This window comes from Coturnix japonica, chromosome 11, assembly GCF_054131305.1.
Source record: "Coturnix japonica strain WE chromosome 11, WE-NBRP24, whole genome shotgun sequence".
In the NCBI taxonomy this organism is placed as follows: domain Eukaryota; kingdom Metazoa; phylum Chordata; class Aves; order Galliformes; family Phasianidae; genus Coturnix; species Coturnix japonica.
In genome coordinates, this window is record NC_140673.1 from 13,053,502 (window position 1) to 13,071,789 (window position 18,288).

At 38.0% G+C, this 18,288-nt stretch overlaps 1 protein-coding gene across 1 annotated transcript in view; it reads left to right on the forward strand.

Annotated features, from left to right (window-relative positions):
• DPYD (dihydropyrimidine dehydrogenase) overlaps positions 1-18,288 on the forward strand; it is a 308,967-nt gene that overhangs the window by 221,113 nt on the left and 69,566 nt on the right. The window contains exons 17-18 of the mRNA XM_015870373.3: positions 1,117-1,237; positions 2,143-2,262. Coding sequence (XP_015725859.1) covers positions 1,117-1,237; positions 2,143-2,262 — 241 coding nt within the window. The remainder of the gene's footprint in view (positions 1-1,116; positions 1,238-2,142; positions 2,263-18,288) is intronic.

Below are 18,288 nucleotides of genomic sequence, written 5' to 3' on the forward strand. Positions count from 1 at the left end.
GTTCACTAAACTGAATAGGATCTTGATGTCCGCTGGATTGTTTTAAGCTAAACTTCATTTAGGCTTATCCCATTTTCATAACAATGCAGCTTTCTGAATTTTTACAGTATCCAAATGGAAGAGAATTTTTCTTTTATGACAGACTTAATTATCTGAGAGCGATAAAGATCTAGTAAATGTAAATAATTGCTGCAGTACCAATTAACCTACCCACAGGTTATACATGTAGAAAATCTTGTTACAGTTCTTTTTCTTGAACCAGATCATGTACCATGTTCTACATGCTTTAGTGCTGCAAATTTTAAAATATTTGGTGAAAAACATTATCAAAAGACAATAGGGAAAAAAGAAGAGGGGAGAGGAGAGGGCAAAAAACAACACACATCCTAAAAGAACTATATTGGAGAATAATGAGTATGTGCCAAAAACACAGTGTTAGTTCCACTGAGGTGTTTTCATTGCAAAGCATAGCTGATTACTGTCTACATGGTTCTTTTCCCATAAGTGAATTAAATGTCTGGAAGTCATAGAAAGGAAACAACTGATTCTGATTTTGTGCTATAAGAGGGTAGATTTTGATCTTTCATTTACATTTTGGGTTTTCCAAGTTAGTCTGTCTAGTCAGAAAAAAAGAGTCCAGAAATGCTGAATTGCATTCTGATGGCCTCCCAACCTTGACTCATCCTTATTGTTCTGATCAAAGCACAATCAGCCAATACTTAGAACTGTATTATTTTACATGATAGTGATTATTTTCAACTCACCTTACATAGAGTCATTAAGATTGAATAGTAATCTGTAAAATAAATGGGTAAGGACACTCTCTTTCACTCCAAAATATATTGTTCCCAACTCTGGCAAGGGAACATTTTGTGATGTCGTCTTGTGCAAAAAAGCAAATTTTCTTCTTTTCATGGGCTAACCTTTCCATAATGGATATGTGGTTACTGGATGTGTCTTAAATAAGCTAACAAGTGAGATGAGGTTTGGTCTTGATATGTAATTTCAGAAAATCACAGTATAGCCACTTATAACAGAGTTTTCTATTGCCTTGATATCCCTTTTGTTCATATTACTTTTAATTATGTTCTATATTTATCTGACCTATTTGAACAGGATCCAGAGCTGGTGCGGAACATCTGTCGGTGGGTTAGACAAGCTGTTCGGATTCCTTTCTTTGCCAAGCTGACCCCAAATGTCACTGATATTGTGAATATTGCAATGGCTGCGCAGGAAGGTAACTGACTCCACTGCGCAAGCTGTGCAGATTTACTAATTTGCTGGATGTGGAGGGGACATGGGAGACTTGCAGAAATAATAACAAATAACAACAGAATTAAATATGAAAACAATTTATTTGATGTTTAGGTAAATACAGTGATCAAATGTTTCTTAATTTTGTCCGTGTTTTGTTCTAGAATATACCAATATGTAAAGAGAATTATATTAGTTTAACATTAAGTCATGTAATTTTGTTTGCTCACTCATAATTTTATCATAACTAGTTGTTTACCACGCCATTGAATTTTCCCTTTTTCCTATGTTTAGTAGTGAAAGTAGTGTGTCCTGAGAAATATGAGACACAGCATTTGATGGTATATATATTTTTTTTCTTCCTTAAAGCTTTAAATATAGCAGGGTAGGAAATTAATTTAAAAGTCGGTTTATTAACCAGTCTCTTTGAAACACAGTCATCATTTCTCTGCTGAGTATTTCTGATGGTAAGAAACTAGAATAAGGGCTGTCTGGTCAATAAAGAGCTGCTGGTGGCAGCTCAGAGGGTGTGACCTCAGTGCTGGGGTGCCTTCCAATGTCAAACAGCCGCTGTAGTAGATTCCATTCCACACAGCTGAGCAGCAGAGATCTGCCTGTCTACTCCTATTTCCTTGGTGCTGTCTTATAACCTTACCAAGTCTTTCACCTGATGCAGCATGCCAAAAAACTAACATTAAAATTGCCAGCCCCAGACTGATTTTAAGGACCCTTCCACACATCCCCATACGGTTTGTTGCTTTCTGTCTTCAGCTGTTTATTTGAAATTCTAGTTATTTTACAACTTCACAGTTTTTCTGTTGTATTTTTTTCCTTTCTTGTTCTTATACAGATTATTTAACAAGAAGTGACTGACCTTTTCTTTCACAGGTGGCGCAGATGGTGTTACAGCCACCAACACGGTGTCAGGACTGATGGGACTGAAAGCAGACGGCACACCTTGGCCAGCAGTCGGTGCAGGACTGAGGACCACATATGGTGGCGTGTCAGGTAGGTGTTGCCCTTTTTGATGCATACTGCTTCCTTGGAGGCTTTCAGAACATCGGGAGGTCCTTGTAGTGAGCTAGAATATCATGTCTGCAGTCGCATCGAGTCCTTAAAGCTCACTGCTGGTCAATGTTTCTAATAGTCATGACAGATGGAACAGATTAAGTGTGAAGGCTCTTGTGTTGCCCTTTCCTTAATGGTAAAAATGCTGCATCAGAATACTGTGATAGGGTCACTGGAGAGGGAGCAAAATCTCTTCTGTTGTGACCCTTGCTTTTCCTCAAATTTTTCATTCTGTCACAATTGTCAGGCCCCATGTTAGACAGGGGCTAATGAAAGGGCATTGGAGGAGGAAATATCAACAATCCAAATGCAGTGTATATTTCATAGCCCGAACTCTGACTTATCCTTCTGCCTTCCCACTGAATGCACCTCTTCAAAGCAGATTATTTCATCCTCTTCCTACTGTGGGAAAAAATGATATATTGTATTAGACAAATATATGCATTTTCTGTAGCTTATTCCTTGATATATATATGCATGTCTTGCATAGGCCATATTTCCAAGTCCTGCTTCACAGTTTAATTTTAAAACCAGCAGCAAAACTTTTACACTCCAGTTCAGTGCTTGTGCACACTAATGAATTAATCTATTGACCCTGTGCGCTCTGTTGCTGTGACAACATGAACTTGGCCCTGCAAAGACAATACTGTGAGCTTCTTGACTTCACTGGTATGGAGATTAGTTTCCTTGGTGATAGAGGTAGCAGTAAATAAACGTAACAGAAGTAATAGTGTCCTCATGATTGTCAAACATTATTTTATCAGACCCGCCTCTCACTGCACCCCAAAAATGTAATCAGAGAAAACCATACAGGCAAAAAAAAAAAAAGCTTTATTTTATGCAACTGACGCTATCCTTAGAGAACTATAAGAAATGCAGCAAAGGACACCTTTTAAACAAACTTTAATTCAGACAAGTATATTCATTGGAAAATTGCTTTATTGCCTTAGATAACTGCATGGGATTTGGAATTTTTTAGAGAACTCTAAAAGGCAAGAATGAGATAACAATCAGAAAAAAAATGTTATGCCTATTGCATAATGATCATTTCACAGTGACAGTCCAATATGATGTTATAATTTTAATATTATGCAAAACGGGAGGAAAAGGGGAACAAGGAAAAAATGGCTACAGCCCATTTCAATTTCTCTAGCCTGCCATGTTGACAGGAAAAGAATAAAGGAGGTCACAGTGGGTGCTGTGCATTAAAAATTAATAAAAGAACTATTGCAGTAGTATTTTATATAAGTAAGACCATTCACATTTTCTCATTTAAGTTGCAATTTCTGAATAATCCTTCCTACCATAAGTCTGTCTAATAAAATCTGTAAGATGGCTGCCTTATGAAAAGTGTGTCTCATGTCACGAATTTAAAACATGCATGTAGTGTAAATTATAGTGGCACCTGAATGCTCAGCATTTCCATGTTTTGTAATTCTGTTATAAATGAGACTCGAGGAAAAGTTCTCCATTTCTTTTATTTATATAATGTGTGGGCGCTTGAGTATAAGTATAGAAATGTATTTTTCTTCCCAAAGTTTTGCACATATCAAAGGAAATAGAAGATGACTTTTTGCAATGCACTATTACCTATGATGCAAATCTGATGCATATTTTAAAAATATGAAAAGCACTGGAAGTGCTGTTTTCAAAGAGCATATAGTTGCAGACAAACAAATAAAGGTTTCTTGCTGGTAACTGACATCAGGAGGTTCCAATCCCACAACTCACTGTGCAAAAGAAAGCCACATAGTCAATAAATTCAATAGATGCTGCACACACAGCGCAGTATTTTCTGCTCAGTGATCAGAGCATAACAGTATACAAATTTTTGAAACTAGGACAGCAATTTTAAATCAGGAGAGCCAAGCAGGCTTATGAGAAGGCAAAAAATGAGAAAGCACTAGCCTTGTCAGAGCAAGGGGCAGGCGACCATGGTCCTGAGCTCTGTCCCTGTCCATGGCCTGCAGGCAGACGCTTGACCTTTCACTGCGCCATTCTCCTGTCGGTTAAATGGCAGTAACACCACCTACGTGCCTACAGGCTCCCCAGAGAGTGCCTTGTGCTCCTCACATGAAAGTTGCTTTTCCATTTTCATTTGCTTAATATTGTTGTTCTATTTTGTTCCGCTGTATTGTCTGATATAGTGAAGGAGCTTTTGTTGTTTTTCAAATAATTCCTCTCAAGATATAATTCATTTTTAAGTGAAAGTCAGTGTAGTGAAAGTCAATGTTGTTACAGAAGTGATAAGTTTGGGTTATTTTCTGCATGTTCTTCCAATGCACAGCTGTTTTATGTTTTCCGGTGAACAAATCTAGTGCAGATACAGGGCACAGCCAAATTGTATCTGGCTTTCTGGATTTTTACCAATTGCAGATTATCTCTTTTCTGGCCTAGAGCTGGCCCCTACATGGCAGAGACCTACAGCAAAGGAGCTGATGAGGCAAGGTCCTGCACCTACAGGGTTGCAGTACTACCTGTGCTTCATGGTATGGGTGCAAGAAGATGACAACCTTCCCATCAGGGGACCTGTAGGGGTTAGGAAACCCACCTCAGCTTGTAACTGGTGGCCAATGGGATCACCTGGTTGCAAGGAATGGTTTGTAATGGACTTTTGGTGCTGGATTGAACTGTATTGTGGGTTGTTTTTTTTTTTGTTTTTTTTTCCCACTGCCTTTATGTGTGGCTTGTGGGAAACTCCACAGCGTAAAATCTTTTGATTTGTAAGAGACTTTTGAAAGCCATCTAGCTCAACTATCCTGCAGTTAACAGGGACACCAGCAGCTTCATCAAGTTCCTCAGAGCCCCATTCAACCTGATCTTGAGTATCTGTAGGGACAGAACGCCCACCACCTCTCTGGGCAACCTGTGCCAGTGCCTCACCACTGACACTGCAGTGCAGGGGCACAGCATTCGACAGCAGGTAGCCAATGGAATGCTGGAGGTTACCCTCAGCTCCCAGCATGAAGGCCAACATTCTCCCCTCAGACATAGGGCAGTAGGCTGGCTGCTGCCCACCAGCTAAAGGGTTCTGCTGACCGCCTGAGGCAGACTGCTGGGAGGAATGAGCAATATGGTGCTCAGCAGTGCTGCTTGGGACCCTCTGCAAGCCAGCAGCAGGGCAGTGTGGTGTTTGTGAAAGCTGGGCACTTAGAGGACAGCTGTTCCTCACCATGTCATCAATTTGCAATAGCCACACTTTTCTTAATATAGTGCGGCTTACCCTCTCCAGGTGAGTGTAACACTCTAGTGAGTTTGATGAAGGTTTCCATAGAAGTGCAAATAATGAAAGTCTGTTAATCCGCTTGCCTAGCAGCAGCCTGACATTTTGACTTGCAGTCTTCCCTATCTTCCACTGTCTAAAAATGTGCTCATAGATGGCGAGGTACTGAACAAAGATTTTCCATGTGCGCCTTTTCCTTGGTCTCTTTGCTCCTCATCAGCTGCATGTGAGGCAGCAGTGCAGGAAGGTTGTTGTTCCTCTTCCTATAACAGATTGCCCCTGGAAAGGGATTGGCTTTTAAATTCTTTTTAGATGAGTAAATGACAGGTTCTTTACTGTGGTTTGTCCAACATTAATAAAAACTAAAAAAGTGATTAGCATTGTTGACAGGTTCTGAATTGTCTTTGGGAAAAGAATCATCTGTTTTTCAAAAGTTCTAGAATATTATTTAAGTATTTAAAAGATGCATAGACTTAATAAGATTAGTTAAAATCCCCATTAATTTAAAGTTGTCACAATTAGTGTTTGCTTCCTGGCCAGTGCTCAGGAAGTGACCTTCCTGTTCTGATATAATTCGATCAGCTGAAAATTGCTAAACTGTGAGAAGCATGGCTGTTTCCTCCATCCTACCCTGCTGTGTGCTGGGTGGTTTTGACAGGGAGGATTTCAGTATCCCAGGTGAGCATTTGGCCACTGGACTGTAGAATTAGTCTCTCTCTATCTCCCCCTCTTCCCTGCAAATATTGAATTATTAATACAAAGTGAAACAGCTCTCACAGGATACACGGTATCTGTAGCAGAGCCTGCTGACCTGTATGACTGTGTGATTTGGGAGACCGAGTTTTAAATCCCTGATGTGAGTTCCACCTGGGTCTCCTGGACTCAAGGTTTATCCTCTGACTATTGAACAAGGTGAAATCTCCTGTGTTTTTCTGCACTTTCTACCTTTCTCCTGGTGCCAGAAAATCTTTGCAGGGGAAAAAAAAATCACTGTAAATTTGACAAATTTGTATTTTCTGAAGAAAATTCTTTTCTAATTGGCACCACAGAGCTTCAGCTGAGCCCAAGGGCTACAGTAGCCCTTCTCATTTCTGTGGACCTGTTACATGAGAGGACATTGCGGTTAAAGGGGCCTGGTGTTCATCCATTTTTTATAGGTTTCTAGGAAGTACTCCTTACTGAAAAACTGGAAACATCCCTATAAAGCCTCCAAAACACAGCTATGGAAATAAGCCCGTGGAATGAAAGAAAAACACTGCAATTAAGATATGGCTCCCTAGACTGTATTACTATCATATCTGCAGAATTAGAGGCATCATTTGATTTCCATTAAGGAGCTTTTACAATTGACCCAGCAGTATTTCAGGTTTGAGAATATATAATATTCTACCCTGAGTTCTTGTATGCATGCAATACAGACTATTCATTTCTTAAAAAGAAGCTAATGCTGTTATTTATCCTCACAATGAATAATGATCACCGTCTCTGAAAGAGATTATTTCATCAGTATAAATATAAATGATTTTGAAACTGTGTTTGGTAGGTACTAGAGTAGGATGCCAGGTTTCCCAGAGAAATGCTAACATGCTGTCAGCAGCTACATGCTTTTCTAACATTTATTCCCTTTACATTTATTTTAATTTTAAAAAGCTTTCTTTGTGAGTGTTCATTCTACACTTCCATATTACAGATGCGTTTTATATCAAGCATCACATTGCTGCTCTGTAGGATATCTATTCCAAGCAAAATAGAGCTTGTGTGTGAATTTCCGTGTTTTTTTGTTCTTTGTCACATGTTTGTTTCTTTGTTTTTGTCTGGAAGCCAGATCCTTAGGGGATAAATTTATAAAACCGCACACTGGACTTAGCAAAAAAACATAGGTTGAAAGCAAATCTCTCTGCTGTGCACTCACTACGTATGCTTTTAATGCTTCGTTGCAGAAATGTTGCAGTATTTTACAGTAATAGTTCAAACACCTCATGTCTATGTGCTATTACAGATTTGTCCAATTATTATGTGCAGGTAGCATTTTGACATTGTTTGCATGGATATATGGTACAGCATATTAATATGGGTATGTTTGTATGTTATCCAAAACAAGAGAGATTCAGGAAGTTGTGTTCTATTCTCACAGCTGACCCCAAGAGAGGTCAGAAGGAATATAGCCGGATAGCAGATTCTGTAATTAAATGTGGCAAAGTATAATTGTTGAAAATCAGCAGAGGTGGTTAATTTCAGTTACTTTTGAAGTGTGTTAGCAAAGCTGTCTCTTAAAAAAAAAATAAATAAATAAACCAAAACGCTCGCACACAAAAAAATACTACCAGACAGCATTTGTGACTTTTAAGGGAATTATTATCAGGTCTTATTTCATAAATTAAAATATATACATTGTATGAATAATTGGCATTATTAATAGGAGCATATATTATAATCTGAAAGGTATGATTCATACTGAAAGGTAAATTTAATAATATAGTAATAATAGCTGCATTTTAAAAGAAAAGTGGGGGAAAAAAACAACAACCAAGAGTATTCACTGTCATAATAACAATTCTCTCAGTGACTGCTCTGTTGATTTTGGTCACTACAAGAGAATCAAAAGCTACCCATCATTGGAAATAAAACTAAATATGTATGTGCATATGCACTTCTGTTTAGTGTAAATATTTACCGAGAGTTAAATGCTATTTATATTAACATATATTTATAAAACCATTTGGATGGGAACAAAAAAACAAGTATACATCATAGTACAATTTTAATTTTGGTTTATTATTTCTTTTAAATGTAGCTCAGCCATTAAAAGCCCTTATTTGCATATATTATGTCAGTATTCATAAAGAGTCCTCTGTTTTCTGTGGTGTCCTTGCAGCAGCCTGATTTCTCTTAGCGTTCTGCCATCACTGGTCTGTGCAGAAGAGATCAGAGCCCTAATAATAGATTTTTGACAGGGAGCTCGCCTGCTACCTGCCCTACACAAATCCTCACTGTTCATGTTTGCTTCATGGCAACAAAGCAGACAGAAGGAAAATGCCAAGTGCTGAGTTTGAGGTACAGCCCTGCCATTGCTTGACATTTCAGCAGAATAGCAGTTTATGAGATGCATAATTTTTCATCTGGGACTCAGCTGCCATTTTCATAGAAGCTTGCAGCTCATTGACTGACTGGAAGTAGGGCAAAGGTTTACAGCATAGATCAAGGTCTACATCCTTCCATAGCTATTTATAAATAAGTATTATTTTCCAGATAGGGTCAGAGAACTAAGCATGTTTTCTCTGCATTTAGTATTTTTGAGCCAATTTCTTTCCCATAAAGAAAACACTTTACACTTCTAGCACAGGTGTTGTTTGTAGTTGATTAAAAATGATCATAATTGATTTCATTTGCCAAAAGATTAAATGAGTCCTGAAGAAGAATGAAGCCTGGGTCTTTACACAAAGGTTTTAAACAAAGCCATGTTTTCTTCTCTTACTTCAAAAATCTCTCATTCCAAGCTTGAAATGAATGAAAAGTCTTTTACTCCTGAAATGTAATTGGTTTGTGTTTTGTTATTGTTATAAATTGCATTTAAATTTTCACATTCATGCACGTGTACTTGGGAAACAAATGCAGTGTAGGTACATGTAAGTGGGTGTTTAATTTAGAATTACACATCTCTGTGAGCTTCGGTAACAGTTCACCATGTCACAGTCTCATATAGAACAATGGTACAGTACATTGGATTAATTAAAGAAGCCTTGCAGAGAACTGAATTCTCAGTATGTCAAGATTTCAATTTTATGTTAAATATTTTCTAAAGGCCAGACCCTTAAATCTCAGGGGCTGTACCAAGCAGTGAGCTGTGAATTTAACCATAGGCTAACTGCTAATGATAAGGAAAAGAGTCCAAGTTGAGGCAGCTGTAATACAGTCATTGGATTAGGCTATCAATCACTCAGTTCCCTGAGGAACAGGCAAAGACGACAAAACAGTGAAAAGGGAAATTAGGAAGGGAGGGCATGACTAGAATGAGATTCTTCACCAAATGTATCTGTTAGTTGGCTGAATCCCCAAGCATCAGACAGAAATGTCCAGCATTGCTCTCAGACTAAAAGCCAGTATTTGTTCAAAACTCCTAGAAAACCATCAAATCATCATTAACTGTTGCTGGTATGGTGTTCTAAAATGTAACCGGGTATATTCTGCTGCTTTAATAGCCTGTAATTTCATTAATCTTAAAACAACTGCTGTTGAACACACAGGATTTGCCATTTACATTAAAGCTTGTATGTAATATTTCCAGGTGAAACAATTCTTTTCCCAAAAGAAAGTGTTTTGTGGGGGTTTTTGTTTGTTTTTATGAATAGATAACCATTAGGATTTCAGATTTCAGATCTTACTGATGGTTACCAAAGGCTCATGCAGATGATGATTCAGATAAATCTGTACGTTTTACTTGGATGTAATATGGTGGGGATAAAAAATAGAGAAAAACTATGGCCTAGCTTGTCCAAGCATGCATGAAAGAGCTTGTGGTTTTATTCTGCAAGCAACTAGATGCAACTGGAAAGGATTGGAAAAATTCATATAATTATGGTTAAGCAAAGGATGTTTGTGCAGTTAGCCATTTAGACATAGTCTGATTAACAAAGAGTGGAAGTGAATAGATGAATTAAGAGAAAAATGAAAGCATTTTAAAGCATGCTGATAGTACAGATGCGTGAATTTAAACTTGTTTGCAGTAATGGGTAGAGATGAATGTAATGCATGCACGCTATGACCCAGTGAGGACTACTAACATCAAGACTGAGCTCATTGGAATAGTCTTTGTCAGTGCTGGTTGATTGTCTTTCTGTGTCTGCCAGGTGTAAAAGAGAATGTTATCTCTTCCTCTTATGTTCACCTCTTCCAATTTTAAGCAACTGCTCACAAAATATCTCTCTGGGTATTTTCACGTTGTATTTTAAGGAGATCACAGCATTGAAAACAGAAAATAAGCGCATTTCTCTCATAAAAAATGCAATTCATATTGAAAGTTATTTAAGTATAATCTTTTAAAGAGTCTAATGAATTATTTATTGGAAAAATACTTGTCATTTAAGTACTTTTAAGTTTATTCTAACACAAACATTAATGATTTCACACAATAATTAAAATGATAAAAATAGGAAAGCCCTCACTACTGAGTTTGTTTACTAGTAAGTCTCAGCAGCTCTCTCAGTCTGATCTTTCTCACCTCTCTTCATGGATAATCACAGTGAAGTCAAAATGTATTTTAATTCCCAAATGGATCTCGAACAAGGTCCAGAGACTCTGGTTGCATGCAATACAACTCTTAAAGTCTTTCATACAACAGAAAGGCATATCTGCTTTCAGAGAATGGACCTCAGCCTAGTAAATAGGGTGTTGGAGTTCCCATTATTCTCTCTACCTACAAAACTGTGGAGTGATGAGGTTTAGAATTGAATCAGGAAATGTCTTGAAGAGAAGGTTTCAGTGATATGAAACTGCACTTGCTTAGGTTAATCCAGTTGCAGGCTATTCTGACAATCAGATACGAGGGATTTTGAGGAAGGGTAGTAGATCTTTGGAACGACTAAACCCAGGGTTTTGCTTTACATCCAGCTGTGCCAAAAGGACATACTTAATGGTTATTGCTGCTGTTCTGCGTCCATGTAGGGGAAACCTTCACAGTGCTGGTTAGCTATGATTTATGATGAATTCACCATGGTGAATATATCTTTACTCATCTAGATCCTACAAATATTTTGTATTTTTAGTGTCCTACTCCAATGATGAATAAATCCTAATGTCAACCTCACATATAAAATGCAGAAGACAAATTATAGCAGATATGTTTAACTGAATAGAACCTCGCTTTGTATTTCAGTGGGCATTATTTCACCTCTCAGGAAGTCTGCTGTAGTAATTTGTTTTTCCGATTTATGAACAATTTACAATATCTGTGTTGCCAGATAATTGCAAATATCTTCCGCATTAACATGTAATATATGACCATCTTTGCTAAGTCCCTTTTAAATCCCAAAGAATGCTCCAAATGAGCAAGTTAGCCTCCGTTATTTAAAGTGAGAGCTGAATGAGAACTGTTGAGTGCAGTGCACGCTGTTTCAGAATGAGATGCCCAGATCCATGGTGCAAATGTGGTAGGTGTGCAGGGAAGGTGTTTTCAGTGCCAGTGGGGTCTGGCAGTAAACTTGTGGTGTCACACCTGACTCAGCACAGAGGTAAGGTTTATGCTACAAAGAACTTTGTTTCTGACAGCTCAGAATGAAGAGAAAGCTGTCATTTGTTTTGCAAGCAGGCCTGCCAATGAGGATGTAGTTAACTGTGTTATGGTTGTGTCTGGCCATTTATATATGTTTCATGGCCCTCCTGAGTGACATACTGTTTGACAAAAGTATGTATGATTACTCTAGTCCTCGTTTTGGCTGGGCTGAGCTTATATTACTCCCTGTCACTTATTGTTATGCTTACACCATTAATATTCAATCAGATGCCAATGTACTGAATACACCAGCTTTGGCAGTGTTTATCTGATTTTTGAATATATGCCCATTCAAGAGCTGTTTGGATTTTAATCGCAAGTACTGAGATAAATCTTCTCATTCTAGTCCCTGATAAGTTCTGTTTTTGTAGGAGCACTTTCAGGGAAGGTGTTACCAGATGATGCTATTTATGAATCAGCTGCTTTTTCTTTTAAATTAAGGAGCTTCTTCAGAAGTCACAAACAATGGGATTTGAAGAATTCAGACTTCCAAGAAGGAGCTGGTGGTTCCCTAAGAGTTATTTTAAGAGTGCCGGCTACTTGATACAGTCAAAGTTATTGAACAAATGAAGAGATTGCTTACACCTTCATTCACCATTTAGCCTGGGAAATAGGCATGGGTCTGGGAGGTTGCTCTTACTCTTCTGCCTTGTCCCTATGGAGGAGATGGGCATTCTCAGGGCTGGGGTTCTTTCTTCCTCCATGGACTTCTTGAGGTTTTTATATTTCTAATTTAGATAGTCCTATCAAATGCCTTAGATAGTTGGGCTTGCATTCTTTTAGGCAAGTTCATTATTCAGTTTTTTTGGTGCAGATTGCACCTTTTTCCTAAAAATACAGATTTTCTGGTTTTAACATACTCCATTTTATAATCTGATGTCACCAGAGAAAGTGATACTTGTGTGCTTAACATTAAAATATCTTTCAGTCAGCTAATGTAAAGCATCTGGTGTTTTTCAGTATTTTAATAAACCCTAATAACAGTATTGCAATCCCTTAATGCCTTTTCTCATATTCTTGTTACAGTAGGTATATGGCACACATTTTCCAGTTTAAAATGCTCAAAACAAATTTCAGCAGTTTAATCTCAGTGTTAGGAAAAGGATCACAGCAGCTGCTATAGTATTTTGTATTTAAGCTAGTTTTTGTAAAGGCTTGTAACACGCTCCCTAAGTGCTAAATATTGACAAGCATGCTCTGGCAAGCAAGACCTGGCTTGGTGAGGTAGCACAGCTCAAGTCTTTGCATTGACACAGTAACCCAAATCTGAAAACTATTACCCTGCTCCATTTGTTTTGGCTTTGTAGGTTATAGTGTCCACTTATACTGCGGGTTTCCACTGTTAATACTGTAAGTGTGGATTCACATTTGATTTAGAACAGCAACACATGCAAGGTTTCTTGTACATCTGTGTTTGCTGACATCTTCAGTAATGTATTGTGAATGGAATCACAAAAGACAACATAAAACCTCCATGACTTCAAACCTCCACAACAGAAACAAACACTGAATGTAAAATAATTTAAAAATCACATTTATCTTTAATGCTGGGTAACAGACCATGTCCTAAAACTGCGAGACTGTGAAAACTGTTGATCAAAAGTGAAGCTTGGGCATGTATTCATTATGGGATATAATTTAGGAGATTAATTTTTATTTGTATTATGTAACTGAAACGAAAAATCCACTTCCCCTCCCTCCCCGCTTCCCCCCAGTGGTAAATGCAGCATGTTTATAATGTTTCTGGTTTACTTTTTGAATTTCTGACTAAAGAACTTAAACCTGTTTGGGCTTCTAGTAAATTTGGCATGTGGACTAAATTGATTACTAGATGCATTGTGCAACATATGGCATTGTACAGTCTTTGTGTGCTTCATAGTATTTTCTTAAATTAGCAGCATTTGTTTTGATTCCAAAAATGCACTTGTCTATGCTTTCTAGTGCTTTGGACTAAAATGCTGGCTTTTCAGTGCTGAGCAGATGTGTTAGAATTTCCTGTGGAACATTTATGCTTTTGTGAGTCTTTCTCTTTGAGCACTCCACGCTCGGCATTATGTTAGTGATAGCCCATGCAAATGGAATCTCTTCATTATCATGTCTATATTGATTGTTTAAAATAACCTTAAGAATTCCTAATAATTCTGCATCACCAAGAAGGTCAAGGAAGAAAGCCAATTTTACCCAAAGATATTACCCACAGAGTGAATCAATGTTCAGGTATGTTTTATTTTAGATTAAAAAGAAAACAGGAAGGAAGGGGGACACAACTCTCTATGGGACATACAAGTCAACAACAATCCTGCATTCTTCTGTGAGCAGATAGACTTCAGAGTTTGAGGTTGTATTTTGATTGGGCATAAAAATTCTCCCATGAAAATGCACAGAATAACGTACCAAGGTCTAGGACTGGGACATTGGTACGCAATTTAGTTCTAAGAGCAGTCTGCTTGAGTTGATTTAAAGAGGTTATATACAAAATAGTACCCCTTAAATTACCAACAATTTTAGAAAAGAAAAAAAAAAGTGCAATATGATGACCTGGTACAAGGGATTTGTAACCAGGAGGACTGCACGCCACCTCTTCTGTCCAGATGAAATTACTTCTCTCACACTCACTTCCTCTCCAGGTCTCCTCCTGTTCTTTTCTCTTCTGAGATAAAAGCATTATAACTTTGTATGATATTTTGATATTCTCTACTAAAAGGCACAGCATAAGTGCCAAATATTGCTGCTTTGTTTGTTTGTTTGGGAGCAGCCATGTGTGATCTGAGCAGTATTTAAAATTAACAAACTCACGTGGGCCCCTAGCTTTTCGTTAATTGACCTTTACTTTGATCACTGAAGGCCAGTGAATGCAGTTTAGGGCTGTGTTACTATCATTTTTCTTCAGTGGAAGCCAGGGGGATGAGTAAGTACATAAATTAAGTCCCTTACTCACCCTCTGAGCTGCCCTCATTGGATAACAATTAAAATGATCTGACAGAGCAACACACTAAATTCCCTAGCATCCCCTTATGTTGCTCTGAATACATAAAACAAATGAGTGTTTAAGCCTATTAATGCTGTTATTTTTTATTAATGCAGAAAGCAGTATTAAGATGCAGGTGTGTAATTTCATCTTGAAATCGGCACTAAGTTGCATGGCTGGTACAAAGGCAGGACTGATATAAACATGTTTTAATTACTAACCCTTGATAATATATCCAGAGCTAGTAAAGGCCTCTGCAAATAAGGTCTGTGCTTCCTTTACACCACGGATGGTTTACACAGCACGGGCATGCTGTTATTTTGCTTTCCATTAAGACATTAGCTGTTCAGCTCACTGTACACTCTCCACTAGAGTAGTGGCATGAAACCCGTTGTAACTGTGAAGGTTATTAAAAAGAAGGAATGGAAGAAAAAGTTTTTCTTTACAACTGTCAACCATGTGCAGCCAAGGTCTCAGCTAATGCCAAGATATTGCCACTCTGTGGGGGTGGAGGGCCCTTTTCTTCTACAGAAAATGAGGTATTGTCATGCAAATTTCATTACAAAAATACAGAATTGTAAGGAACTAAATATTTAGAAACTTATGTACCTAGTTATAAAACTGTAATTATAAGAAAGTGTTGGTTGTGTAACGAGTACTTCACATCTGTCAGAGTATTTTAATGTCTACAGTAGTTATTAGCTGAATATTTCCATTATTACCATTCTGTGAGCAACTGCCATGCTTGAAACTGATTGATGTTTAGGAATAAAGCACTTTTATTACACGTTGCCAGCTTCTGAGGGCCAATTTCATAACCTACAGTGCCTTCAAAGAAGTGATGATACCTCCTTTTTCTGGAATGAATCACTTCTGAAGAAAGTGAAAGAGTAAAAAAAAAAAAAAAAATAACCAACAAAAAAACCATATTTATTTACTTATTTAATTCTACAGAATTTCCATTGCATTGTACACTGTTCTCCTATTGAATGATTATAGTGTGCTTTATCTGCCAAATATGACTCTGGAGAAACATAACTTCACAGGAAGAGAGTTGTCTGAATATAAGCAACTAGCACTGCGGGGTGTCTTGACATGAGGCAGTCGCTTTAATTGTGAGTTGATGGAACTTTGGTCTCATTTGTTCGTTGCTTGGATGCAAAGCAGTCTTCTGACAGGGTGTGCTGGTTGCAAAGTCTTCACTAAGTTTTTGCTAGTTTGTGGGTTTGTGCTCTGCACAGATCTGCAATTTCAGTGAAAGAAATGTACAACAGAAAAAAAAGTGAGAACCCAACCCCCACACCGAGTGTTTATCTTCTAAAGGCCACACTGTCTTGCTTGGGCCAAGGCAATCTCTAATCGTGCTTTTTGTGTAATTGAAAGGAGGAAAGTTGTAAGGAAACATTGCAGCAAGTTAACTGTAAATAACATGCTTAGGGGACTGGTAGCTTATGGAGTATTTGTGCGTGTTGCTCAAGAATTAACATTTTTCCACCTTCACTCTAGATGTGTCTCTTCTGAAACTGATCCATAAAAGCATAGTGCCCTCCAGCTCCAGTGGAAGCTGCTAGGGAATGTGAGTTTCTTTTGCTTTCCTCCCCAGAATAAGGCAGAGAAAGAAAGTAGCGTCACTTTAACACCAACATAAATGTAGTGTCCAAGCTCAGCTTGTAGGAACAAGTTGACATGCTGATCTCTATAACACATTATCATGAAGTTTGCAATGACTATATCTGCACTTTATAAACTAGCTAAAGTTGGAAAGCATTTGCCCCAGATCTTGCAGATTATGTATTAAAATGAATAAGGCAAATCTTGAGACCTGGAGAATCCTTCCAAGAAACTATTGTCAGCTGTTTTCTCCTTCCTCATAATTTGATCACCAAAAATCATATCACTATCAGCATTCATTACGAACTGCTCTGGTTTTCATTCTTGTTCGCCTGACTCTTTATCTGTCCAGGCCACTTTGTGCCAAACTCAAAAGCAGCAAAGTGAAATTGCCAAAAGGTACCACGTTTCCCTTACTTTCCAAACACTACCCTGATAGCAGCAGCTTGCTTTCCGCATATCTCAGCAGACTCTGATGTGGCTGTTTTTCTTTCTAAATGATGATGTACCCCACCTGCTTGCAGACACATGCAGATCCCCATGAACAGTCAAGGTAGGTAGTTTCACTTTTTTATCAGCAGAAAAAAAAGTGTCAGATAACTTCCTACTCAACCTATGGCAAGTAGGTGACTAAGGCTGTGTGCTTCAATTACTGTAGCTATAACTATCAGCTCTCCTACTTTCAGTTGCGTGAGTCTTGAGAAATGGGAGGTGTTGAAATAAATGGCTATGATACACACAGTGCTGAAATAAACATTTATTTTAACACATTGTATGTGATGAGCCATTTATTTTAACACTTTTCACTTGAAGTGTTGAAATAACAGGTTTTATCAGGGGACGTGTCATCCACTGTTTTATGTATATGTGAATATGGAAATATATCTACTGAGTGTGCATGTATATATATACATATCTTCACATAGATTATGTAGATATGTAATAATAATATGGCAGATGTTTACATAGACACATGCTATTACACCTGCAAATAGTGTTTTCAGCTAAACTGAAGTAGCATGTTTAACAAAACTTTTGTTTGTCCCATGCAGTGTGGTTTTCTTAATATATTTTATGTGTATATTGAGCATATAAATTGATACAAATACATTCACACATATAATTACATGTTACTTGGTAGTACCAACTGGATGAAATAAAATACATAAACCTCATGAGGAGATATGCATGACATTGGGTTATGTGAAGAGGGAAGGAAATACTCATTTAAGCTTTCTGCATTCTTAGTTTCTTTAGTTTGCTATACTTACATACATTCTGCTTTCTTTGCTGTAAGGGGCTTTCTGGACCAATGGGTATTGAACAGTACAAGGTATGCTTCAGGTTTTGTAAATAAGCTGCAAAGGTCATACTGCCTTTTTCAGTAATGCCATTATTTTTAAAATAAGTCTCAGCATCCAGCTCAGCAGTCAGTTGCCACTCTGCCAGTATGTCCTTACTCAGAAACACTACATTGCCTTTGTATGACCTGAGTTTTGTATGCACTGAAGTACCCATGCAGGCATTTGGACACACACACATCCTGCTTCCTAGCACCAGGGTCATGCTGACCACTGTAGTTGTTTGTTGAGGAGGTTAAAGCTGTCTCAAACAAAGGCACTGCTGCTTCTGAGGCTGACAGGGACAACGGTGCCTTTGAACAAATCTCTAAGCTTCTGGGTAAACAGCCACAAACACTTCCACTAGACTCTGAGTTAAACACAATTACCTCTGCACTGGGAGATCTGGGCTGGAGATCTTACTGTGTGCTGCAGGGAAGCATGTCTTTCAGCAGAATTTATCAGGAACTTCTTTGTGCTACTGTGATGGTTGCAATGGTCTTGAGAGTATTCCTTAGATGGTCCAGCCCCTTTTGATGCTGGTCTGATTCACGTC